Source organism: Leuciscus leuciscus (assembly GCF_965113295.1).
Source record: "Leuciscus leuciscus genome assembly, chromosome: 20".
Taxonomy (NCBI): Eukaryota; Metazoa; Chordata; class Actinopteri; order Cypriniformes; family Leuciscidae; genus Leuciscus; species Leuciscus leuciscus.
This window is the reverse complement of record NC_138744.1, coordinates 37,851,851-37,879,350: the sequence shown is the minus strand read 5'-3', so window position 1 is coordinate 37,879,350 and position 27,500 is coordinate 37,851,851. Positions and strand designations below refer to the sequence as shown.

General features: G+C 36.6%; 1 protein-coding gene across 2 annotated transcripts in view; it reads right to left on the bottom strand.

Annotated features, from left to right (window-relative positions):
• Positions 1 to 27,500, bottom strand: part of csmd3a (CUB and Sushi multiple domains 3a) — a 350,983-nt gene that overhangs the window by 191,413 nt on the left and 132,070 nt on the right. For both annotated transcript variants that reach the window (XM_082150056.1, XM_082150057.1), the window contains exons 21-29: positions 26,256 to 26,444; positions 22,273 to 22,442; positions 22,001 to 22,157; positions 15,612 to 15,803; positions 11,163 to 11,289; positions 8,544 to 8,746; positions 7,376 to 7,567; positions 5,507 to 5,645; positions 1,973 to 2,160 (exon numbers count right to left, since the gene is read on the bottom strand). In XM_082150056.1, the coding sequence (XP_082006182.1) occupies positions 1,973 to 2,160; positions 5,507 to 5,645; positions 7,376 to 7,567; positions 8,544 to 8,746; positions 11,163 to 11,289; positions 15,612 to 15,803; positions 22,001 to 22,157; positions 22,273 to 22,442; positions 26,256 to 26,444 (1,557 nt within the window). The remainder of the gene's footprint in view (positions 1 to 1,972; positions 2,161 to 5,506; positions 5,646 to 7,375; positions 7,568 to 8,543; positions 8,747 to 11,162; positions 11,290 to 15,611; positions 15,804 to 22,000; positions 22,158 to 22,272; positions 22,443 to 26,255; positions 26,445 to 27,500) is intronic.

Genomic DNA, 27,500 nt, shown 5'->3' with positions numbered 1-27,500 from the left:
TCAGTTTCTGAGAGCCTATAAAGGCCTGTTTGAGGGTCAAGACTTGGTTTTTAGGGATAAGGTTATAATGAGGTTAAGGGTCGGTTTAGGGTCAGGGGTCGGGTTAGGCACTTAGTTGTGATGGGTAAGGTTAGGGTAAGCGGCTAGAGATTGCATTGTGTCAATGAGTGTCCTCATAAAGATAGATGTACAAGAGTGTGTGTGTGTGTGTGTGCGCGCGTGCGTGTGAGAGTGAGTGTGTGTGTGTGTGTGTGTGTGTGTGTGTGTGTGTGTGTGTGTGTGTGTGTGTGTGTGTGTGTGTGTGTGGACACAACATGTTTAGGTTGTTAGGACCACATGTATTTTTAAAGGGAACTGTGAACATTGTTTGCCTCAGACATTGAGAATGTGTGAAACTAGAGAAAGGTCATAAGGGCTGCGATAGTAAAACTTACCAAATAAAGCTGTTGTGTGTGTGCTGCATTAAATAGGTGTGAAAAGGAAATAGATATTTTGAATATGTGCTTCTGCAAGCTTATGTTAATAAAGGACTAGAATAAATCCAAAGTTTTACCGTATAAGGGAATTAGCTGTACTATAATGACAGCCCATAGCCTAGAACACGGTTAGTGTAAAAAGCCTTGGAGAGTTTCTTCCGGTCCGCATTTCGGATGAAGACTTTTACGTGTTTATGTTATTTTTGCCTTTGTATTATTCTGAATCTTTTTTAAATAAAACGAAATCATGTTGTGGTGATTCGTAAAACTTTTTAAACAAGTCTAAGAGTAATTTTTTCCCTATCAATATTTCATGATTTTTCTTTTTTGTAATGAAATATTAATATTGACAAACACCCAGTGCATTCGAATCCAAGACTGAACTGGTTGGAGGCTCCGCCGAGGACCCTGAATCGACATCTCACATCTCTAAGCTCAGGGTAAGGGCAATATTTGACAGCAGCAGATTATGGGAATGTTTTAGGAGGACATCAAGGTTACAGCGGGATAAAAATACAACAATGATCACGAGCGTAACTATCAAACTTCTATCCACTCCATCTCAGTTCTCCTACTTAAACTATATACTCTTTTTGTAAAGAAAAACTAGATACTTTTGAGTGTGTGGTAGAAGAGTAGACAAGTTTGGAGACATACTATCACGTCATACAATAACGTCTTTAATTGTTGTTCTCTGTCGCATCATGTCACAGTAAACTGACCTGTCAATCATAATGTCACAGTAAACTGACCTGTCAATCATCTTGTCACAGTTCAAATCCTCCACATTTCATTCAGAGAAATGCAGAATTGATCTTTCATGCGGAGACTCTCCTCATATTCATGAATAATGATGCATTTAAAAGTTAATGGCCAAACGGATCTTTATAAAAGTCCACATTGTTATTGCAGATTAAATATAATACGGCTAACATTACATACAACTTTGATTAGTCACTCAAACCCTTTATCTAAACCTCTCACCGTCGGTCGTGCATATCCGCCATGTTTTGTAGTTTTTTAACATTTTTTACTCGTGTTTGTAGTTCCTCTTCCAAAACACAATGGATCATGGGTAATATTAGCTGTTATAGTGAGCACGGATCCACACTTCGAAAATCCACCGGAAATAGTAGATGCTTTGGGACACACTTATTTGAATCTCACGTACTATTTAGGATGGATAGTACTATGGACATTGAGACGCAGGGCTTCTGGTTTATGCAGATCTTCTTCTTCGCATGTTTTTGGATCCAGAGATGTAGTTCTATTTCAGAAGATCCACAACAGCGCCCCCTACCGTATAACATTGAAAACACGGATTGCCGGAAAAACTGGCGTGGAAAGAGTTAAAGAAACAGATCACCTAAAGATATCATTATTTACTCACCCTCATGTCGTCCCAATCAATAAAACTCAATGAGTGCATCGCTCAAGGGCACAAACCCAGTTCTACCGGATCTTTGACTATCAGGCCGAAACCAAAGCGCACTTACCCTTGTACTCGAGATGGAAGCCGGTGTAGCTCACGGACCCGTCGCTGCGGAAGGCGATGTGCATGATGTTCGAGCTGCTTTCTACTTTCTCCGGCAACTTGCTGTCTTGAAATGTGCCGATCAGATGACTGTTGCTGTGAGGCCCGTCGTAGAGGTACAAGAAGTCATAGTTGGGCTCGATGCTGAAACTGAGAGATGAAGCGTACAGATTAGAATCAAAACACAATTTACAGGACGATCTATTGACTTTTTCTATCCAATTTACCCAAACACTAATGAACATTCTGTCAAGATGTCATTGCAAATCATTGGGGGCCGATAAAAACTAAAAACAAAAAACTCCAGAAAAGTGAGACTTTAGAAGACTATGTGAGAAGGAATATGAGTCACATGAACCACTTTGATATGGTGTTTTAAAGGTGACATATTAAGCCTCTTTTCACATTATGTAATATAAATCTATGGTTTCATCAAAATGTGTCTGTGAAATTTCAACTCATAATTCCCCCAGATCATTTATTACAGCTTGTCAAATTTGCCCTTTTTTGGTTGTGAACAAAAACGCGCCGTTTGTGTGTGTTCCTTTAAATGCAAATGAGCTTTAGCTCCGCCTCCGTTCAGAAGAGGGCGGAGTCTTTACACAAGCTTCAGAAACTCCGGCAATAACAGAACAGGCCAATCTCACTCATCCAGAATCCCAGAATAACCAGTAGCGAGTGCAGCCTTACGGAGAGACTCAGGAAGAGTTTCTGAATGTTAGTGGAGACATTTCTGTAGTTGTTGTGGAGTTACATTGATCATCTCATCATCATCAAGTGTCCACAGTTCCTGAGGTGTTTATAAGACAGCGGTGACATGTTCTGGTCAATAGTGTTCAGTGCTCGTCTGTGCTCAACCACAGAACAGTTTCAGGCTTTGCTGGATCTTTATCATTGCGTTAGAACTGGTCTCTGTTGTCGCTTGTGGAACCAAATGTCGGCTGGTGTGTGTAAACGTGCAGATTAAGAGCCGCTAATATTATAATAAGATCCTCTTCATACGTCAGAAGGAGAGCGAAATCTGATCGGCTTATTTTATAACATGCTTGCAGAGAGAGACTCACCAGAACACAGTTACTGGGTTTCACTTTTCACGTTATCTAGGTTGGTAAAAGCACCGATTATAGCACTGACACACGGAGAAAGTCAGATTTTTATGATATGTCCCCTTTGATGTACATTTTGTAGCTTTATCAATGTCACTACAAGCTGACGAATGAATCACATCAGTGTGAAGGGTAGTTTTTTCCCTTTGTGGGCCACAGAAGAAATAGCAGCATTCGAGTTCAAAATGACACGAGATTGAGCAAATAATGACAGTACTTTCATTTTTTTGCAGAAATGCAAAATGCTCATAGAGTGTGTAAAACAGGAAAGAGAAAACAAGCAGCATCCTATTGAAAACATGAACATTTATCAAGTGCTTGTTGACAACACCACAAGCTTTCACAGAGTGATCTTCCTAAAAGACCTTGTGGGTCATCAGAGGCAGAACATGTTTTCAAGAGCCTTTTCTGTATGTTTCAGGTGGGGAAATATTATGATGTGGGAGGAAAATGCTCATGAATGGCGGAGCGATGCTTTGGGAAACGCTGCACTTCACATCGAGAGCAGACGGTCATATTCATGTCATTATGAAGATTTGTATACTGTCCCAAAACTGCACCAACAATACGCCATTAATTTGAGACGGTTTTGTTAATACTGTAATAATGTCAGTGTGAGTCATCTCATCTATCTTGAGAAATCTTTTCCCAATTACCATGCTGATAAAAACACAATTACAAGTCATATGTTAATTTGAAATTAATTGGGCCTTTGGCGCACTGATCTCCGTCTGATATCAACACCATACTCCAATTTACAGCCGAAGATGGAAAGCAGTTATGGGTCAGTGATGTGACACGGATTTTATATGTTTGGGATGTAATAATTTATTCAAAGATGCATTAAAAATGCAAATCACACTGACAATGACTTGAATACATCTCCTCTATGATGAACCTGTTCAAAAATTCTGTTTGATATTTTTTGTGGGATGAAGTCAAAAATGTCTATGTGGCGTATCCATCTTCAGATTATAATGAATGCATGAAAACTCTTATTCAAAGGATGAGATTCATGGGGGGAAAACTTGCGATTTGAATAAATAAGATAAAACTTAAGATGATGAGTTGTGCAATCAATATATATAGTAATGTTTAGAGTACTGGTCAAAAGTTTGGATTTTAATGTTTTTAAAAGAAGTCTCTTCTGATTAATTTGATCAAAAATACAGAAAAAAAAACAGTAATATTGTGATATATTATTACAATTTAAAATAATGGTTTTCTGTTTTAATATTCTTTCAAATATAATTTATTCATGTTATTAAAGAATTTTCAGCACCATAACTCCAGTCTTCAGTGTCACATGATCCTTCATTCTAATCTGATGATTTTAGTGCTGGGCAACGATTATTCACGATTAATCGCTTCTAAAATAGATAATATATGTGTGTGTTCTATGTATAATTATTTTGTACATATAAGTACACACACATGCATGTATATATTTAAGAAATATTTGCATGAATATACTGTGTGTGTGTATATATATATATATATATATATATATATATATATATATACATACATACATATTTTATATAAATATATAAATATTTAATATATAACACATGTTTCTTAAAATTATACATGCGTGTATTTCTATATACAAAATAATTATACACAGTACACACACATATATTTGTAAACACAACCTTTTATTTTAGATGCGATTAATCGCGATTAATCGTTTGCCCAGCACTAGTTTATTATCAATGTTGGAAACAGTTTTGCTGCTTAATATTTTTTTGGATGCTTTTTTCAGGATTCTTCTTCTTCTAACAATATATGTCTTTACTATCACTTTTTATCAAGTTAACACATTCCTTGCTGAATAAAAGGATTAATTTATTTTTTTTAAAGAAAAGGAAGAACGACTGACCCCAAACTTCTGAACGATAGTGTATATTGTTGCAAAAGATTTATAATTTAAATACATGCTGTTCTTTTTTAACTTTTTATTCATCAAAGAATCCTGAAAAAAGTATCACAGGTTATAAAAAAAAGTCCAACATTGATAATAAATCATCATATTAGAATGATTTGTGAAGGATCATGTGACCCTGAAGACTGGAGTAATGATGCTGAAAATTCAGCTTTGATCACAGGAATAAAGTATATTAAAACAGAAAACCATTATTTTAAATTGTAATAATATTTAATAATATTACAGGGGGGGGTTCTGCATTTTTGATTAAATAAATGTAAGAGACTTCTTTAAAAACAGTAAAAATAATAATGTATCCAAACTTTTGACCGGTACTACAACAAAATACTTGATGTTTGCAACACTAAGAGTAATGTAGCATAAACTGTAATTACATTTCTTCTGATTTATTTTACATTTTCATACAGTTTTCATAATGTCATTTAATTAGTTAAGATCTTACCTGATAAAAGCCAAGGAGATGACATAATCAGGGTGGACCGTGATGAACCAATCACAGTCTTTGCTGTGTGGGTACGGGTGGGGGAAGTTCGGAGACAGGATGAATCCGGACGAGCCTGTGATGTTTCCGCCACACGGAGCTGGAAAACACAGATTATGAGCAGCGTTAATAAAGTTCAGTCTTTCTCCCCCTGCCTATAGCATATTATCTCAATACATCTCACTAAACCCTAACGCTCAAAATAATGAATTGGTTTGAGTGGGACAAACTTAAATTAAACTGATTAGTTCAGTCTAATTAACTTTTATGAGTATTTAGCACTTTCTTTTTCTTTCAAGTTCACAGAACTGATATATTCTAAGTAAACTGAACGGTTTCATTGTTTTGAGTTTTATTAAATTAATTATTTTAATTTAGACAAACTTAAGTTTAACTGAAACGGCTGGGATTTCTATTTCCCAGCATGCTTTGCCCATGACACTCGAAAGCGAGAGTAAATGCTAAAATTAAGTGTAATAAAATGATTTTTTTGTGTGTTTTTTAATGTTTTGTTATGCTAATTTAGAAGAATTTCTGTTAATTGGTTTTAGGATAGTTAACATCATGGTGACAAATGGTGTATGAGCTGCACTCATACAGCAAGTGCTACTGTATTACATACTATTGTTAACATGTTAACAAATTAGTGTGTTAGGAAACTAGCTTATTATAGCTAGCTACGTTCACACTAATAAAAGTGTTCACATTGAGATTACATGAAAGTTTTAAGTTAAATGTATGAATCAGTGTACTCAAACATTTCAAGTTAAGAACTATTAAAATGTATAAGTACAAAATAAAAGTCTGCGAGTTCTGCTAACTTAAACTTTGAATTTCTTAACTTAAAAAATGTGAGGCGACTGATTGCTGATTGGCTGATATATCATTCAGTGAAAGTCATTTTAAAAAAAAGGGAACACTTTATTTGACAGTGTCCTTGTTGCATATGTTACATGTACTTACCATAGTAATAACAGTAAATTATGCATAATTACATGCAACTAACCCTCAACCAAACCCTAATCCTACCCTAACCCTATAGTAAGTACATGTAGTTGCTTAATATTACTCAGTACTGAAATATATAATTACACTGTAACAGTGACACCTGAAAATAAAGTGTAACCAAAAAATGCAAATCACATCATTAATATTCATGAGCAAAGCTGATAGGATAAACTGTTCTTAAGCTCCAGGTCTGGCTTTAAACCGGATTGACCTTTAAAACGTCTAAATGTGACTCAAACTTAAGAAAATAGGGTCCCTCTATCCACAAAATAAATGTAGTATCCCAGAAGCATTTATCATGGGAAGTCGGGAAGTTTTCACCCCAGTTTCCAATAACCCAGAAGAGTAAGCGCTGACTGGGCACGCGATCACAAACTTCCCTCAAAGAACATGTTCTGGTTGGACTGTAGTTGCTTAATATTACCCAGTACTTAAATATATCATTACACTGTAACAATGACACCTTGAAATAAAGGGTAACCAAAAAAAAAAGTCATTAATATTCATGAGCAAAGCTGATAGGATAAACTGTTCTTAAGCTCCAGGTCTGGCTTTAAAACGTCTTGACCTTTAAAACGTCTAAATGTGATTCAAACTTAAGAAAATAGGTCCACAAAATAAATGTAGTATCCCAGAAGCATTTATCACGGGAAGTCATGATTCTTTACCCCAGTTTCCAATAACCCAGAAGAGCAAGCGCTGACTGGGCACGCGATCAGAAACTTCCCTCACACAGATTTATCATTATAAAGAGTCATTTCTTCTGGTTATTCTGGAGCTGACAGGTGTGAAATGAGGAGCTGGTGTTTGAGTAACCCTCACCGATGCATGTGGGAGGACTGGGCTGCCAGAAGAACCTGTTGTCCACCTGGATGCAGGTGATCCTGGGTTCTCCTTGCAGGTCGTATCCCGGATCACACGCGAAGGTCACGGCGTCTCCCGGCTCTTTCCCGTCTCCGCTGCGACTCCCGTTCATCGGCGTTCCCGGATCCCGGCAGGCCGTCGCCACCGAACCTGCAGAAACGGGAACAGTGACCAGCTGTGCTCACTTTCCACTTACTGGGAAATCTCAGCGGGAGGGACGGTTTCCCGCTCGGAGAAGAGGTCGCATGGCCTCGGGAAGCGAGCACAATGTCTCACCGGGGGCTCCGGCTAAGCAGAACACGAGCTAATGCTGCCGTGGAACAGGAAAACGTCGGAGCAGAACTGAACAATCACTTGCTAATGGATGCGCTTTTTATGCATTTACCTCGAAATGGCTTTTTCTTTCTTCAAACAGAGGAGCCATTATTCTCTTCAGGCAATTACATTCAGAAGTTTGGGAACAAAAGTGACAGTAAAGACACGTATGATGTCGATTTCAAATAAACGCTGAAACTTTCTATTCATCAAAGAATCCTGAAAAATTAAATCTGTCACGGTTTCCATGCAAATATGAACTGTTTTCAACATTAATAATAATAAATGTTTCTTGAGCATCAAATCATCATATTAGTATTATTTCTATAGGATCATGTGACACTGAAGACTGGAGTAATGATGCTGAAAATTCAGCTTTGATCACAGGAATAAATTACACTTCACTATATATTCACATAGAAAACAGATGATTTACATTGTAATAATATTTTGCAATTTTTACTGTATTTTTGATCAAATAAATACAGCCTTGGTGAGCATAAAAAAAGAAAAAACTTACAGACCCCAAGCTACTTATAGATATAAATATTTACTAATATGCACCTCATAGAAACAACAGTATAAAATAGGTAAAAGTTTACGTTATGAAGAAATATGAAGGCTTTGAAATGATTAAAAGCACAAACTACTATAATCATGATATGCACCGTTATATACTTTTTTATATACAATAAAATGACTTTAGCTCAGAACATGATGAGAAATTGTAGTCATGCCATCCACCCGTAATAATAAAGCTGTTTCGCACCCATTATCAGCTCTGGAGTGAGCAGTGTGAAACTGGTCTTACTTGAGAAGTCGATGGCGAACCCAGATTTGCTGATGTAGAAGTCGGTCTCGAACTGGACGGTGACGATGTTGAGAGTGCTGTGGATGCCGTCGGGCAACAGAGATCCACTCACTTCTTTCAGAGCCATCTCGTTCTCCGGGTGTCCGTCCCAAACCTTCAGGATATCGTGAGACGCCTCCGTGTCGAACGCCAGGAACTGCAGACTGGAAACACATTCACATTAAAGCCTCTGATTCACACTCAAACTCTCATGTGCACAAAAACACTTAACGCAATCTAATCAAGTCAATAATAAGATAAATCAAGTACCGTAAATGCAATTAATAAATCATCTAATACCATTAAATATGAAGTTATAATATGTGATATTTTATTAAATGGTAAGGCTCGTTCTGTTTGTTTAATGGAGCGCTTGGTTAATCACAACTCTTCATTTTTATTATACAAATGTGTCATTAAATGTGAACAAATTTATCAAATTGAACTGAAAAGACTATAAAAAGATTTAGTTAACATGAACTTACAATGAATAATACTTCTGTTAGTAAATTGGGCCTTACTGTAAAGTGCTACCAATAAATAAATAAAGCAGATTTATTAATAATGTATTTCCTCCGCAAGCGTGACCCTCCTCCAGTAAAGACTAACGCGGCGCCGTAAACAAAGGTCAAAGACCTCAATCATGAGAAAATAAAATGACATTTACATCGGTAGATATACTTCACTTCAGGTCAGGTCAATGTAATCTGTTTTACGTTAATAAGCTTGACTCGCTCCTCTGCAGTTCCTCTAATAACTGGCTCTGTCGAAGTGATGAGCGCTTTCGAAACACGCTTCGTAAAGATTCGAGATATTCACGAATAATTTGTTTTGAACCAGTGATTCGAAGTGTGTATCAAACTTCCAAAGTCACGTGATTTCAGTAAACAAGGGTTCGTTCACATTTGTCACAATTTCGTTATTTTCGTGATTCGTAATTCCAATGATTCACCGCTAGGGGGCGATCTCATGAACTGCATATGATTTTTACCTGCATGATTTCAGTTAAATTTTATAAATTTGTTTATAAAAGAGTTGTATTTAATGGTCTGATTAACCAAGCTATCCATAAAATGAACAGAACAAGCCCTCCCATTTAAAAAAATATCACATATTATAAAGACACTTCATATTTAATGGCATTGGATGATTTATTAATTGCATTTATGGTACTTGATTACACCTTCATTAAAACATTTGCAATTGCTTTGTAAAGGTGTTTTACGCATGTTCGGTTTTCGTTGCATGTACACTGTTCTGACCAGCAGGGGTCGCCAGAGTGTGGTGTCGGGAGCGCTTCGAAACAGTGAATCATTTTGCGATGCAATTGATTTGAAGTTTCGAAAAGCTTTGTTTTCCCCATCACTATGCCCGTGACTTAATAGCAGGGTTAGGAATCTGGATTCTGCTCATCTGTTCCTGTGTTCACGCGCACAGAAAGCCGCCTCTCATACAGAACACTGAATTGAGTTCTCGTTCTTGTATTTCATGGATTATGCTCGTAAACACAGTCGGTTTTGTCTTAAGTGAGCATATGCATAAATCATATAGTGTATCAGTATATTAGATCCATGCATTATCTCTTAAAGTGACAGTAGCCTAATAAACCTGCTCCCATCTGCGTCATTAATGTCAATCAAACAACAAAATACAAATAGAAAATCACTCACTGATCTTGACTGAGTTTAATAAATATTAATCTATATTTTAAGTGTTATTTTACATATTTTTTATTTCAATCTCAGAACCTGAACACTAGATCTACATGCAATTTGTATATTTGTTCAGTTTTATTTCTGTGTGCTCTTGCAAACACATTTATTTGTTCTGACTGTTTACTTGTTTTTAATAGCGTTTGGATTTTTATAGTTAGGATAGTTAGGATTTTTTTTACCACATTAGAATTGAAACTTCAAAATTCAATTGATACCCGACCCTACACTGATTTATCAATCCCAACATGTGCCAAATGTTTTGTGTGTCTTTGAATTTATTATAAAATGTTATAGTTTTTAATGCATCAAATCAGATTTGAAGGGGACACACACAATTTGGTTTAACTTAAAGTAACATGATTGCCTTAAAATGTTGAGTTCATTGAAATTAAAAATGTTCAGTTAATACAATAAAGGAGAATGATTTAATCAACAGAAACTCAAAATATTATGTTATCTGAACCACATAAATTATTGATTTGATTTGACAACAGGAAAAATGTTGTGTTAAATCATGAAATAATATTTATTAGTTTTTTTACAATGTGGAATTACTTTAAATTATGTGGATAAAAAACAACTATAAGGAGCTCTGTCTGTCGGCCTTATTTTTGATTAATGCAATTATTAACATTATTAGTGGTGGTGGTTTTATATTACATATTTACCTTATTTGTAGTGTTCTGTGTGCATACAAATCATAATTAAATGTATATTATTAGTGTACACATTGTATTCGTCTGAAAGAAGAATGTCATATACACCTATGATGGCTTGTGAGTGAGTAAATCATGGGCTAATTAAAATTTTGGGGTGAACTTTCCCTTAAACGATCTGCGTTTCCTTCTAATGAATAATCAGTCACCTGACGGTGTTGCCGGGGTCCACCTCGATGCTCCATGTGCAGCGCAGGTTGTTGTCATATGGAAAAGGGTATCCAGGAGAGAGTATGCGTCCAGATGATTCACCTTTAAAGCTTCCCCCACACTCCGCTACAATAGATCAAAACCAGAAGTTATTGCGCTGTCAACTCCCACCCACGACGAAGACGAGATGTATTCTCCCTGCCATTAATGATGAGTTCTGTGGAGACTGTGTTTCTGGATCTGACACCCCCTCATCATCCCGACGAGGACATGCAACAATGGGCTGTAATTATGCATGCAAGAGACGCTTGCTTTTAACTACGTTCCTTGTGCATGCCATTAATTAATGTTAAAACTCTGTCCACATTATTTATGAGTTCGGTCTTGCATGAGAAGCAGAGGACCACTGCATATATCACAAAAATAAAGGAAGTATTATCATATTCATTACTGCAGCCTCAGCCACAATATCTGCACTACATCGCTCATTAAAGCGCTTGTTTCTGTGTCGCATTACAGCAAATGCTGAACTCATGAGCGAACAGGTTCCCTTACGACAGAGAAACCACTGTCATTACAATGGTAACGAACACAGAGACGGACAAGACAAACACCGCAGAAGAAGAAAGCCGGCCCCTGGAGATTATCATGTCTGATATCGTCTCAAAGGCCACTTTAGAGCTGGAGTGTGTGTGGATTTGTGGCTTTTAATGTTGTTTATGTGTCTATGTGGTGTTTTTAATACGCTTGTGTAAAGTCGACAGCATTGCTGAGTATTTCCTCCTTAAAACTGCAGTGAACCAAAGACAGTCTCAAACACACGCTTTGAAATCGCTGGTGTTTCTGACGTCACAAACTACCTTGTAACCAATCAGATCAACGTGTGATCGTCAACCAGTGGATCTCTGAGCTGAGTGAGTGAGTGGAGGCGGGGCTCATTTGCATATCCATAGAACCGCGCATACTAAATGAGGCAAGGGTGTCGAGTTACATTCAAGATATTTTAAGGCATGAAGAATTGTTTTTCAAGGAAAAAAACGTTTAAATATGTAATTTTGGTGAGTTTTAAGGATAAAATGATTGACTACAGGGGGACTTTAAAGGTTTTGTTTGAGTTTAATAAGCAGAGACAGACACTGATTCCCCTGAAAGTTGTGAACACAGTCATTCTGTGGCAATCTCAAACATTGCTCTGTTTGTTTGAGCGTACAGAAACACTTTGTTTGAATCAACCAATGATGTGCTTTTGGCGCAGGACTATGTGTTTGTCCCAGTGGGGAAACCTGTCCGAAAACACTCATTATTCTTACAGTCATTCTGGAATTAACGAGCAGCAAGTTAATCACACATTTAATGGATGTTTATCACATGGTAAAGAGTAAAAATCACATAAACGTACTTTTTTTTTAACATGGGCAAGTGAAATAACAACGGAAAGTGATCTGGACGGTCAACTTGCTTCATCACGGATGAAAAGCGAATGAATATTTTATGTTACATTTTATAAATGCACGTGATCTGCTTTGTGAAGAGGGAAAATAACTGTATAAAGAGAGACATTTATCAGCTAGCTTTTGCATGAAATATTTAGCACAGCCTCGATGTGCACCATTTTGAAGTTGAAATTCCCAAGGCGCTGTCATGAGAGCGAGTGGATCCCCGAGGCAAAGCTTCTAGCGCTCAGTCTACAGAGAGGCCGGCTACTTCACTCTGACTGCTCTATTGTTCATCAATTTCATCATACAAAAGCCAAGAATACGCTGGTCCACCATAAATATTGATGACTCTACGAGACCGATCAACTTATGTGAAACTTCTTTATAGTTTGCCTGAGCGTTTTGAGACTGAGACTGTGTTCTGAAAACATTGTGATCTCTGCGTTGCTGATACAAAAGCAGGAGATTAAAGATAAAGATGACCTATTGTGCTTTTCCATCTCTCTTTAGTGTGTAATGCTGATGTTTGAGCATGAAAAACCTCTGCAAAGTCTCTCTATATCAGAGTCAGTGTTTCTGAACTCCTGAAACGCCTCCATTGTAGTCTTGAGTTTCTCCCGGGAACGAACACGTCACAATATTCCTCATTATAATAATTAATACGCAGAATAAAGGGGCGGGGCCTGGTTGAGTTAGTTAGTAGAGTGTTAAACTGGTGGTTATGGTAAGGGGCGGGACATTTCCCAAACACACTCGAAGCGCTCGACCAATCACAACACACTGCTCCAGCCGGCCAATCAGAGCACAGTATAGTATAGTTTTTAAAGAATAAATAATCCATGTGCTCTCAATTAATTTGGGGTCATAAAAAACAGCATGTAGGATAAATTAAGAATGTATACAAGAATAAAATGATGTCAATGTCTTGCTGCTAAACTAGCGCATGCATAAACTGTCAATCCAGTAATTCAGAGTGATTTGCAGGTTAAGAAGTTTGAGCGTCTCAGTTGTCTATAATTAAGCAGCTGCTGCGAATCCAATTCTGGACAACATCCCGTTCTGGAAAACAGCAAACCAGCGTCCAAAACACAACATATGCTGGTCTTTTCAGCGTGGTAATTATGAATATTCACTCTCCAAATGAGTATGTACTCAAAAAAACATTTTCTCCTGTGTGAATCTCAAGGCTATACGTGAATATGATATTATCTAACAGCATAAGCTCTTTTTATACATTAAACTCAGGATTTGAGCAATCTCTGATTTACAGTGAGAAATGAAAGCATGAACGGTAACACACAAACACACCCAGGAAACATCTCAGCTAAACGTAGAGTAGTTCTCAGCTGACCAGAGGAAACACACCAGGGGGATTTGCATATGTTCACAGTCAAGAAGAAATAAAAAATGCAACCCATTTATTTTCTGGTGCATAATTCATGGATACTCCTAATTTAAAAATGTTCTCTTTACATTTATTGGATTACTTGCTACAGCTCTGGATATTACTATGTATAATAATTAAAATAATAAAAGTATTAATAATATTGAAAAATAAAACCTATACAGTATATATTTTTTATGAAATATTTTTTAAAATATTAAATATTCATAATTAAATACATTTTGAAACAGAAATATATATAAAATATTTCATATTTAAATTCAATATAAATGTATCATAAAAACATTATTTATATTTTTTTCTTTCTCTTCATTATTTATTAATGTATATATATATATATATATATATATAATTATTAAATATTTTATGTTAAATATTAGTGTATTATATTACAATTATATTTTATTGATATTAATAAATATTATTATAAATCTAAATAACATGTTTATATAATTATAACTTTTTTTTTTATTCAATCACACACACACACACACACACAATGCAAATGTTCATTTCTATATAATAAATTAATATTAATGTGTGTGACATAACATTAAAGTATTGTGAAAAAAACGTGAATTAACAAATGAAAAGTATAATTTTAAATGAACATTACTCTAGATTATAAGCAGATTATATATAGAGTATAAGCACGGTTTACTTACAGTTATCCCTGTACATTACACTGGTATTAAAAGACAGCATCAGAAAACTGACATTCATCTTCAGTCGTGTGTTTACATGATACACACATACAAGGTGAACAAACACAACAATTACACACACCCTCACACTCACGCATCGGGAGCAAAGTTTAATTAGGTGAGACGTGTAAGACTGAAATCAGCCTGTAAACACACACACACACACACACACACACACACACACACACACACACACACACACTGAGACGCATGACAGGCACTCTGCTGTACATCAATTATTCACAACAAACACACACACACACACACACACACACACACACACACACACACACACACGCACACGCACACACGCACACACACACAGCTGCAAGACCAATTAAGTGGAATCCATGTAAGGATAAATCCTCAGGATTAGGGATGCACACAGCTGTGTGTGGAGTAAAACACTAGCGCACTGAATCCTGAACTGTATACAGTAACTGCTTATCAATAGAGACTGTGAAATCAAATGCAATGCTTTTTAATATGCAGAAATGATATAACATGCTATTCGGGACCCAGTGGACGTCTGTGAAGGGTTGCAGTGTGTGTGTGTGTGTGTGTGTGTGTGTGAGTGTGTGTGTGTTTGTGTGTGTGTGTGTGTGTGTGTGTGTTACCTATGCAGGAGGGGAGCGGATGGTCCCAGGCCCTGTGTGTGCGTGTGTGTGTGTGTGTGTGTGTGTGTGTGTGTGTGTGTGTGTGTGTGCGTGCGTGTGTGTGTGTGTGTGTGTGTGTGTGTGTGTGTGTGTGTGTGTGACCTATGCAGGAGGGGAGCGGATGGTCCCAGGCCCTGTGTGTGTGTGTGTGTGTGTGTGTGTGTGTGTGTGTGTGTGTGTGTGTGTGTGTGTGTGTGTGTGTGTGTGTGTGTGTGTGTGTGTGTGTGTGTGTGTGTGTGTGTGTTACCTATGCAGGAGGGGAGTGGATGGTCCCAGGCCCGTCTCTCGCCCGTCATGCATCTCAACACGCGGTTGCCATGGAGACCGTATCCCGGATCGCACCGGTACGTGACCACACTGCCGGAGAAGTGGCCTTGGTCACTCGCTTTAGATCCAAACTGAGGAACACCGGGTTCGTCACAGTGAGAAAGCTCAAAGCCTGGAGGAGAACAGCGTGAGAGAGAGGAGCATCAGGAGACGCTTCTTTAACAGGATGATATTATACCAACTTATATATATATATATATATAAAACTTGGTTTAATATTTCATTGAGTATTTAAGATATGATAAATATATTGTATATGTGTGTGTGTATATATATGAGTTAAATTATATATTGAATTTGTTCTAATTTTATTTTAATTGTATTTAAGATACAAACTGCAAGCATAAAGGCCCAATAACGATAACAATAAAGATATAAAAAAATATCCAAAAATCCTTCTGAATATTAAATAATTCACAGCACAACTATAACGATAACGACACGGAGAAACGATCTCGACGGATTCACTCTCAGAATGACTTTTACTATAAAAACACTGACAGCCAATCAGAATCCATCCTGCTTTAACGAGATCGAGCATTTAAAGCGACAGACAATAACTGCAATAACTCTAATAACTCTAATAACTCCAGCAATATTAGACGCTATTGTGGACACTAATATAGTCATTGTTATCGCTTTCATTATAGTTTAAACACACAGTGTGTGTGTGTGTGTGTGTGTGTGTGTGTGTGTGTGTGTGTGTGTGTGTGTGTGTGTGTGTGTGTGTGGAAGTGTTGATGGTCTGAGGAGAAAAACAGACCTAAATAAATGAAAGTGTGAAGTGTGTGTTTTAAATCATTAACAGGACTGAGAGTTGAAGCGGTGTGTAAGAGCAGTGTGTGTGTTGTTGAGTTCAGAATAAAGCAGCAGCATTTCATTTCAAAAGCATGAAATATTAATATGCACTTTTCGGGAACGGTTTTCCACTAGATGTCGGAACATGGATGAAGTCGCTCTCATTCACAGGACAAATCATCAAGTGCAAAATCAACAATGACGTCCAGATCCTCCAGACCACATATCAACAAACGGGTTTCCAATCTCATTTTCTGCAAATGTACAATTACGTTTTACAAGCAAACACAATTTCCTGTGTTTTTAATGTGTCATATTCTATTACAGAGAACAGGAGCACCAATAATATCATCCCGACCGTTTAATCTTAATCAGATCTTAACGAGAGAATGATACAGTTAATTAATTCATTGAGATAGGTGTGGGTGAACGACACACACTCCGCGGCCGCCAGCGTTTACACCGTCCCAGCGGAGCGACGTTATGAGTTTCCATAATGCAACGTAAAACAAAGAAATAAACCCACAGCCATAATAATAATATTCACATTTATGTGAACATACAGCCTTATAATGCTGCGAGATAATCAGACGAGCAACACTGTGCCGGTTAATTAACACGCTAGATGAAGAAATTACAGAGGATGTTTAGAGGGTTTATGGATATAGCAGATTTAATCAGCTTTACACTCTGGTCTTGTGTGAAAACTCTTCAAATAAGGCAATGCTAACAGAATTAATCATGGAAATATCATGTTATTGAAACAGTACTTTTGACTACATGTGTACATGAACACAGGAATGCTGCAGATTTATGATAGTCATAAACAACACTGGATTGGCCAATGGCGTGAGTTTGGGGGCAGGGCTATATAGATGGGGGAGGCACCCGAGTCCCAGGAACAAGCAGCATCAAAATATGTAATATGTCATTTATATTTACTAATATTTCATACGTAAAATACCGGAAATGTTTCATGATATGCTGAAATATTAGTGTAACAGCCAATTCATAAAACTAGTCCAATTTTACATTTTTTATTACACATTATATATTATAAAACATTTAAAACATTATAGAATAATGAATGTGTGAAAGTATTTTGATAGTGCTTGTTATTTGAAATACACAACGTAACATAACATAACATAACATAACGTAACATAGCATAACGTAACATAACATAACATAACATAACGTAACATAGCATAACATAACATAATATGACATAACGTAACATAACGTAACGTAACGTAACATAACATAACGTAACGTAACGTAACGTAACGTAACGTAACGTAACATAGCATAACGTAACATAACATAACGTACCATAACATAACATAACATAACATAATATAACATAACATAACGTAACGTAACATAACATAACATAACATAACATAACGTAACGTAACATAACATAACATAGCATAGCATAGCGTAACGTAACGTAACGTAACGTAACATAACGTAACGTAACGTAACGTAACATAACATAACATAACATAACGTAAAATAGCATAACATAACATAACATAACGTAACATAACGTAACGTAACGTAACGTAACATAACGTAACGTAACGTAACATAACGTAACATAGCATAACATAACATAATAACATAACAACATAACGTAACATAACATAACATAACGTAACGTAACATAACATAACATAACGTAACATAACATAACGTAACGTAACGTAATATAACATAACGTAACATAACGTAACATAACATAACATAACGTAACGTAACGTAACGTAACATAACATAACGTAACGTAACGTAACGTAACGTAACGTAACATAACGTAACGTAACATAACATAACGTAACATAACATAACGTAACATAACATAACGTAACGTAACATAACATAACATAACGTAACATAACATAACGTAACGTAACATAACGTAACATAACGTAACATAACATAACATAACGTAACATAGCACAACATAACATAACATAACGTAACATAACGTAACGTAACATAACGTAACATAACATAACATAAAGTGAAATCGCATCATGAGACTAAATTATGGGAGAATCATTTTTTTTAGGTGAACTATTAAAAATAATACTATATAATAAACTGTTCTATAATATTTCATATTCGAAATTATTTTGATGCTGCTTGAATAAAATAAAATAAAATAAAATAAAATAAAATAAAATAAAATAAAATAAAATAAAATAAAATAAAATAAAATAAAATAAAATAAAATAAAATAAAAGACGAAATGATGGCAGAATTTTTGGGTGAACTATTCGTTTAAAAGATAAGCTGTAGTATAATATTTAATATTTGAAATTATTTTGATGCTGCTTGTTACTGAATAATACAATACAATACAATATAATATAATATAATATAATATAATATAATATAATATAATATAATATAATATAATAAATATAATATAATATAATATAATATAATATAATATAATATAATATAATATAATGTAATATAATATAATATAATATAATATAATATAATATAATATAATATATGGAAATGCCATGAGACAATTATAATTATTTTAATTTTTTTGGGAGAGCTATTTCTTTCAAATAGTTCCCTCACTGTTCCCCCTTCTCTTCAGCACACCTTAGGTCAAAATCCCAATGTTTGGGATGTAATTGAACACATTATCAGTGTCTGACAAACGAGACGCTCAGAGTAAAAGCTGTCAGTGTTTTCTCGCAGTGAATGAGCGAGTGCATCTGAAGAACAACTGCGTTAACCTCGTTTCCCTCACGCTATAATCCCGCTTTATGATTAATATATCAAATAATACAGCACTGTGAGGAAGACAAATTACAAACTTCTCATGAGAAAAGACAGACCTATAATTTCGAACAAAGAAAATTAAGAGTCTCCATCGCACTAATAATCCATGCATATGATGCCGCTAATTCAACGGTTTTCATTACAAAAGCAATAAACGGTGTGTGTGTGTGTGTGTGTGTGTGTAGTGAGTGCTGAGAACAATCATACAGTTCAAGCTGACAATGAAATGAAGATATTAATCCAGAAATTAAAATTAATTGAGTTAATATATTCGTGAGAGGTACTAGTTTTATAGATTGAGAGGGAGCGGGAGATTTCATTCGTATCCGTAAGCGTCCAACACCACACTTACCCATTAAACTGTATTATGCATTATTTATTAAAATATATATTCTTTTCCAATATACAGCAAAACGGCATCCATCATCATTTGATTTTTTCTTTTGACTCACCAAAGTCAATTTTGCTCATATTAGACGCTTGGCTGGTGTTCATTTTGGACTATAATGATAATAATTTAGTATAATAATCAGTTAATATGTGTGAGAAAGGCCATTGTAATTACAATTTTGTGAAATCCAGATGGAATTACTGATAAAAATAGTCATTTGCAGCCTTGGTAGGGATGAATTTATTTATCATCAAAGCATCAGATATGAAATATCAGTGAAACACTGTTGATGTTTCTCACTTTTGTCTTTCCTCACAAGAATTTGAACATCCCAAATGAACTCAGAAGTCTGTGCTTCATGAATGCGGGTTGACTTTATATTCACTTTTGGGTAGGACAACAAAAGCTACACCGAGAAGAAGCTTTCTGTAATCCAACACTGCTCGAGACAGACTAAAAACTGCCAATGCTTTTCATGCAACTTCTAGTGTGTGTGCGTTTCTACACGTAGTGTGGAATTAAAGATGTACTTCACCGCTGACAAAATAGGCTTTCAATAAAACTTGTCTGCCTGTACAAAAGGAAGGCGAACACATTTCTGAAATCGGTGCTACCTGACTAGAGAAAACAGAGAAAAAGGCTGTCGTCTTCCTTTTGGCAAAATAGGTATGAAAACTTCAACACCCATAATGCACTGGGCACACCGTCGCTCAAGGCCACGCCCACTTTGCTCTTATTGGCTAAGCATGACCAGAGTGAAATACCACCTTGCTTTAGTAGGAAATTCTTCTTAGCAAACTTTTAGTCATAATGGTGTTGACTTTTATTGTTCCCGAGTGCAAGAATTCAAAGAGTGAAGAATCGCGATTGTTGCAAAGAATCATAAATATAGAGAAAGCTGAAAAACCTCAGTGTTCGTAGTCAACATTTCAAACTGCATGACCACGAACACAGTGTTTTAGGCCAAACCGATGCATGCTGGATCCATATTCACCTACTTGTACTACGCCCTAAAAGTGTGTAGTGCTTCTGTGAAGAATGAGTAAATACTTTTGAGTGTGTAGCAGACGAACTACTTCTTCATAACTGCGTCTTTAATGGACGCTTTTCTCTTAGTTACGTGTTCCTGTCAGCGTTTAAACTGCCCTGTCAATCATCTCGTCACAGTTAAAATCCTCAACATTCAATTTTATTACATTTCCTACCGTAACGGAGAGAAATTCAGCACATTAATCTGCCAGTCATGCAGAGACTCTCCTCATGCAGATGACCAAACGTACATTTAGAAAAGTTCTCAATGCTTTTATAGATGAAATATAATGTGGATGAATAAATAGTTTTTTGGCAGGTTAGATAGAGTATGAGTAAGAGAGGAAGAGTAAGAGTAAGAGGAAGAGTATGAGTAAGAGAGGAAGAGGAAGAGTTTGAGTATGAGGAAGTGAGGAAGAGTATGAGTTAGAGAGGAAGAGGAAGAGTGAGAGTAACAGTAAGAGTATGAGTAAGAGAGTATGAGTATGAGTATAAGTAAGAGAGTAAGAGTAAGACTATGAGTAAGAGAGGAAGAGTAAGAGTATGAGTAAGAGAGTAAGAGGAAGAGTATGAGGAAGCGAGGAAGAGGAAGAGTAAGAGAGGAAGAGTTTGAGGAAGAGAGTAAAGTAAGAGTATGAGTAAGAGAGTAAGAGTAAGAGTAAGAGAGTAAGAGTATGAGTAAGAGAGTAAGAGTAAGAGTATGAGTAAGAGAGTAAGAGGAAGAGTATGAGGAAGCGAGGAAGAGGAAGAGAGGAAGAGTTTGAGGAAGAGAGTAAAGTAAGAGTATGAGTAAGAGAGTAAGAGTAAGAGTATGAGTAAGAGTATGAGTAAGAGAGTAAGAGTAAGAGTATGAGTATGAGTAAGAGAGTAAGAGAGTAAGAGTAGAGTAAGAGTAAGAGTATGAGGAAGAGAGGAAGAGGAAGAGGAAGAGAGGAAGAGTATGAATATGAGGAAGAAAGGAAGAGGAAGAGAGGAAGAGTAAGAGTATAAGTATGAGTAAGAGAGGAAGATGAAGAGTAAGAGTATGAGTAAGAGAGGAAGAGTATGAGTAAGAGAGGAAGAGGAAGAGAGGAAGAGGAAGAGTATGAGGAAGAGAGGAAGAGGAAGAGAGGAAGAGTATGAGTATGAGGAAGAGAGGAAGAGGAAGAGTATGAGAGTTAGAGTAAGAGTATGAGAAAGAGAGTAAGAGAGTAAGAGAGTAAGAGTAAGAGAGTAAGAGTATGAGTAAGAGAGTAAGAGTAAGAGAAGAAGAGTAAGAGTAAGAGTAAGAGTAAGCTTACTGGTGTAAACCAGCTTAAATCCCTCGGCTGTGTCTTCTTGATCAGAGTAAAACTCGAGCCACAGGTGATTGGACGTGCTGGTCAACGACTGACCCAACATAGAGGAGCCCGAGAAACTTCCCAGAAGCTCCGCGCTGCTGTCCGGACCGTCGTATATCTGGGAAAGGAGGCCAGAGGAGTCATTGCAATACCCAAAATAGAACTTTATGATTACTTTTTAGTATCAAAAGAACATGTGTTGAAGCTTGTACAGGCTCTGAATGAGTATTTACCTTGAGGACATCACCTTGAGCCAGATGAAAGATGTTCGCTGAGATGTTGATTCCTTTCCCCGCCTGTACTTGAATGTTGTAGATGCACTCGTGGTTGTTCTCGTAATTGCGGGGATAGTTTGGGGACAACAGGACGCCAGAGTTCTTGGAAACGGTTGAGCCACATTCAGCTGTGGACAACGGGGAACCGTAGTGACACAGTGGAACAGCAACATGTGAAAAGTGTCAATTTGGGGAAGTAAACAGAAAGCGAGGTATACAGGAAGAGAACATATACCATCAAAACATGCAATATATCTTGAACAACATATTTTGTCACTCATTGGTTGCATTCGAGTCAGTCTTGTATCGCACGATGCAATGCGCTCGTCCAATTACAGTGCAATCAAATGAAAAGAAAATCATACGATGTTCCTTGACTCGTTTTTTTTTTTTTTTTTTTTTGACTCCCAAAAGGTCAGAAATTGACCATCAGAACTGGATTAAAAAAATGCACAAAATACAGTATATATTTCCGTAACTAGATGCCAATCATGTGATAACAATTGGGACAAGTGGGGAGTGTGTTACCCACCTTACAGGAGATTAGACCTTACACTTTCTCTTATGATGAATCATGATTGTCATCCTCTTAACGAAATATCTCAAGCTTTTTTGAGTACCTACAGCTCAAGATTAATTCATCCACGCTGTTACAAGGAGCATTTTAGGAGGTCTTTTTTCTACTAGTGTTGTACAAGATGATAGACTATTTTCTTTTTACTTGGTTGAATATAATCATAATGCTTTGAGAAATTGATACTGGAGAACAAGATTTGTTGCTGTTGTGAATGTTGTTGTATGTTTTCTATTTATTCACTGTATTTTTGTGCTACTGTGACATGTACATTTCCCCCTGGGGATTGATAAAGTTGATCAAGATTCAATATAATTTGAAATGCTTAATGAATACTGCATACTTCAAGTATACTGTAAAAGTTGTAAAGTTTGACTACTTCAAAATTTCATGTTTAATTCAATGTGTTACTTTAGAATTAATAAAAAATTCGAAACAAATTTCAGTGCACTGCTTTAGTAACTAGTATATAGAATATAATAGGTACACTGTAAAAAAATAAATATATTTTCCGAAGTTGTAAATAATAATAAAAAAAATATTGGAGTACATTTTACAAGAAAATACTATTTCAGTCTTTCAATGTATTGCTTGCCGTAGAATTAATTGTGACATTTACTAGCCATTTCTGAGTGAAAATATCTTCCACACTACATGTTTCAACTGCACTATTTTAGCAACAACAAGCCAGTTTATAGTCTATAAGTACCCTGGAAAAAATATATTTTTCAAAGTTGTAAATAAATATAGGCAACACTTCATTCCGATGGTCCACTTTACACAACATATTCTGCTAACCCGAACTCTAACCTACAGTCTACTAATACTCTGATGAGAGCTAGTTGACATGTAGGTGCAGAGTTACTTATAGTTAGTAGAATGTCTGAAGTGAACTATCGAAGTAAAGCGTAACAAGTCTTTCCATATCAAAATTTCACGTTGCTGTTTCTTTGTAATTATTTGTGTAATTTACTAGTAAAAATGGAAGTAAATCCTACACCATATATTTGTCAGTGTATAATAAGTAGTAGTGCAGAATGCTGTGAGTAGTACAGTAGAATTCCATTCAAGTCAAGTCTCTTTAATTTATACAGCGCTTTTAACTATATAGATTGTTTCAAAGCAGCTTTACAGTAGCTATGTTTCCATCAACACGTTTTTATCCGAATTATGTGATATCGAATGAAAAATGCCTTATGGAAACAGTAAAATTCGATTGAATTTCTTGAATATCGACTAAAATTAAATACGGTTGGTCTCATCGGATTTTATCTTGATCGATGTACGGTTTATGCGATAAACGCTGATAGAAACGTTATTTGCCGAATAAATAATGGATTGCGATTAAGTTTTAGGTCATTTTATGGGTACAACCCGCCACAAAAGAAGAAGTTTTAGTTAATTTCCGCCCAGTTTGTACCCATTATATACTGTCTGGTTTGCACACATGGCCGGTGTCAACAAAGTGGACAAACGAGGAGACGAGATACTTTTTGAATTTAATTTAACAGAAAAATAAAACGCCTATTATAGCAAAAATCTAAGAAATGCCATAATAGTCAAATAATGTCGCTGTCACATAAGCACCTAGAGTCCTGCAATGGGTTGGGTACCCGCATAAAAGTGGCTAAAACGGGTGGATTGTGACATTCCTAAAATTCACAGGCGGGGATGCGGGCGGATAATGAACTCCTTGCGGGCGGGTAGCGGATGAAAAATATGTGCAATATTTGTATGTCTAAATTGCCATTACACACTCGCAAATATGTGTTTTGGGCATCCTTAAAAATTTCTTGTTTGCCGTTACCCGACCGATCCTGTCAATTTAGGACCGACCCAATACATTTTTTTCCCCTTTTAGTCCGACCGACTGGCCGGTTGTAAACTTGCGTTAAGATCGACCGTTTTTTTTTTTTTTTACTCTTCAAACAACTAATACAAATGCAATAAAATAATATTAATTATATTTTAGTAGGCCTAAGTATTGTGTAGGCTACGCTCTTTCTTTTAAATAAAAACCCGTCAATCAAGCAAAATAATATTCAATGATTGTAGGGCAGGCTAATAAGCCTATGTGTTGTAGCCCAGTCATTAAAAAACGATTTAGTTTCATATTCATGTTTAAATAAAATAATATATATATATATTTGTTTAAAATTGCATGTTGATTATATGAAAAGTGAAAAAAGCATGAATAAGATAAGATGATCCCGAATATCGGGAGACAAATGGAGTGGGCAGACATGATTTTGACCACTTTATTAAGTTTGTTTTTGTAGAAAGACTTTCTTTAAAGTGAATTTCGTTTTGTATTAATTGTATCTTAATTTTAACCAATGTTTAATCAACCATTTTCCTTGGATTTAATAAATAAGAGCTAAATATAGCAGGCAATAATCAGGACACGGAGAGGCGCCCGCGCGTGAACTGGAGGTAGCCTTGGCTACTTGAATGGCCCAAAACAAAGCGCACTTTAGCGCTCATTAGCCCATTCATGAGGCTATTGTGATGTTGAGAGAGGTACAAGATAAAAAATAAAGCACTTTAAATGGAATGATTTTAGCTTGTGTGCGATTTATCGCGGGCACAGGTCAGATCTGGTGCTGAACTTTGCGGGTACGGGCGGGGGCGGGTCTCCAAAAATGGACCCGTGCAGGACTCTGCACTATTACAACTTGTGTAATATTGAACATTTGTTGGCAGATGGCGCGATCCATTATGTCTAGCAAAACTTTATTCGCAAATGTTTGCTTGAATGTTGTGCGATTCAGTGTGAAAATGAATGGAAACACCTTAAAATGTCTCAAATCAATTCGATACACCAATTTGATCGCAAAACAGCATGTGACGTCATTACGCACAGGTTTTTATTCGCTTTAAAGCCGTTTGATGGAAACACACTTTCACGAGCTGTTTGATGTTGATGGAAACATAGCTACTGATAATAGGAGATTACAGTAACAGAGATTGTCTAGGCTTTACAGCAGATCTAGAATAAAGTTATTGTCCAGATAAAGTTAGTTTTGATTGATTCACTTCCTTTGTAAAGATCATTAGTTATTAACTTAGGGGCCGCTAACACGACACCGTTCTCACAGGAAACAGAAACTTTTAATGTGTTCTGGCCGTTCATTTGCACGACAACAGTGTTTTTTGAGCTCGAGAACGCACACTTATACAGGATCCAAGGTGCAAGTTTTGAAATATAAGATTTGAATATATATATATATATATATATATATATATATATATGTGCACAGACGCGTAGTCTTTCAAAGTGACCTCATTCAGAACGCCATTGAACTGGAAAGCAACCATGAAGACCAGTGAACCTCTGGACGTGGAAGCGAATGAGAGCGGCACGTACCCACACACCTTGGCAGAGGTGCACTCCACACACGCCGCCCGCCGCCCAGACACGCGATCTCTCCAGCGCCCTGCAGACGATAGCCCAGCTCACACGAGAACGCCACACTGGCGCCGATGCCGAAGCTGCCGCCGCTGTGCCTGCCAAACACCGGCACGCCAGGGTCCTCGCACGGCTCCAGATCATATTCTGAACAACAACAGCAGGCAAAAAGTTTAGCAGAAAACTTTCTCCGTTGGCCTCTTTACGTTAGACAGGCTGAACTTCATTTTTTAGCTAAAAAAAGATGCTAAATATTGTAATATAAGATGTAGGATCTGACATAATTCATGTAAACGCTAGGTGCTATTGCTATTACTTATTCCTACATGTTCGTTCCTGGAAGAAACTCAGTGGAGGCGTTTCAGGGAGTTCAGAAACACTGACTCTGATATAGAGAAGAACTCCCGCTGGAGGGACTTTGTGGCTTTAGCATGGCCTTGATATTCAACCAATGTCTCGTTTAATATCACATCATGATTCATAGAGTAAACGGAGACTGAACATTTACCCTAAGTTATCTGCAAACACTCAAACAATCAATTAGAGGCCGTGTAAATCATTTCCACGTGTAAATGATGGTTGGCCTTGAACCGCAGCTGCGCTTCTCTGAGTTCAGATGAGTTTGATGCTCGACAGCAAAACAACATCAATCGCTTTGTTTGCTCTCATATCTCCATATTCAAATCTATTTACAAGCACGGATGTGTTCAGCATATGAGCGCGTGCACCTTGCCACTCTGAAATTGTATAGAAAAACAGATTTCATATTACGTCCAGATATCAGTTCTCGCCTCTGCACTTTCAATGCTAAAATGCTAATGGTGGAAAGCTTTTGTCTGCAGTTTCACGCCTGGTATTTTTTTTGCATTATGCATGTCTGCTTCTGTCAATCCCATCAATATTCAGTATTCAGTAAAGGTCAACCACAGTTTTCATCAGGGAATTTATATTAGGCTAATACGGGAACTTGGCCTGTGGATAATTGTATGGGTATTCATAACTCTGGTCCTTCATTAATGTTTATGATGGCTCAGTAAACATGAGCCAAACCCTGTGGGCTCTTCACAGCTTGGCTTTCCATCAGAACGGCTCGTCCTCGAACAAACCGAATCTGAACTGAAAGAGAAAAATAGTGCAGCCAAACATGAAAAATCTGGAAACATTGTTTTTTATTGTTCCACAATAACCAGTGTTACTTTAGTT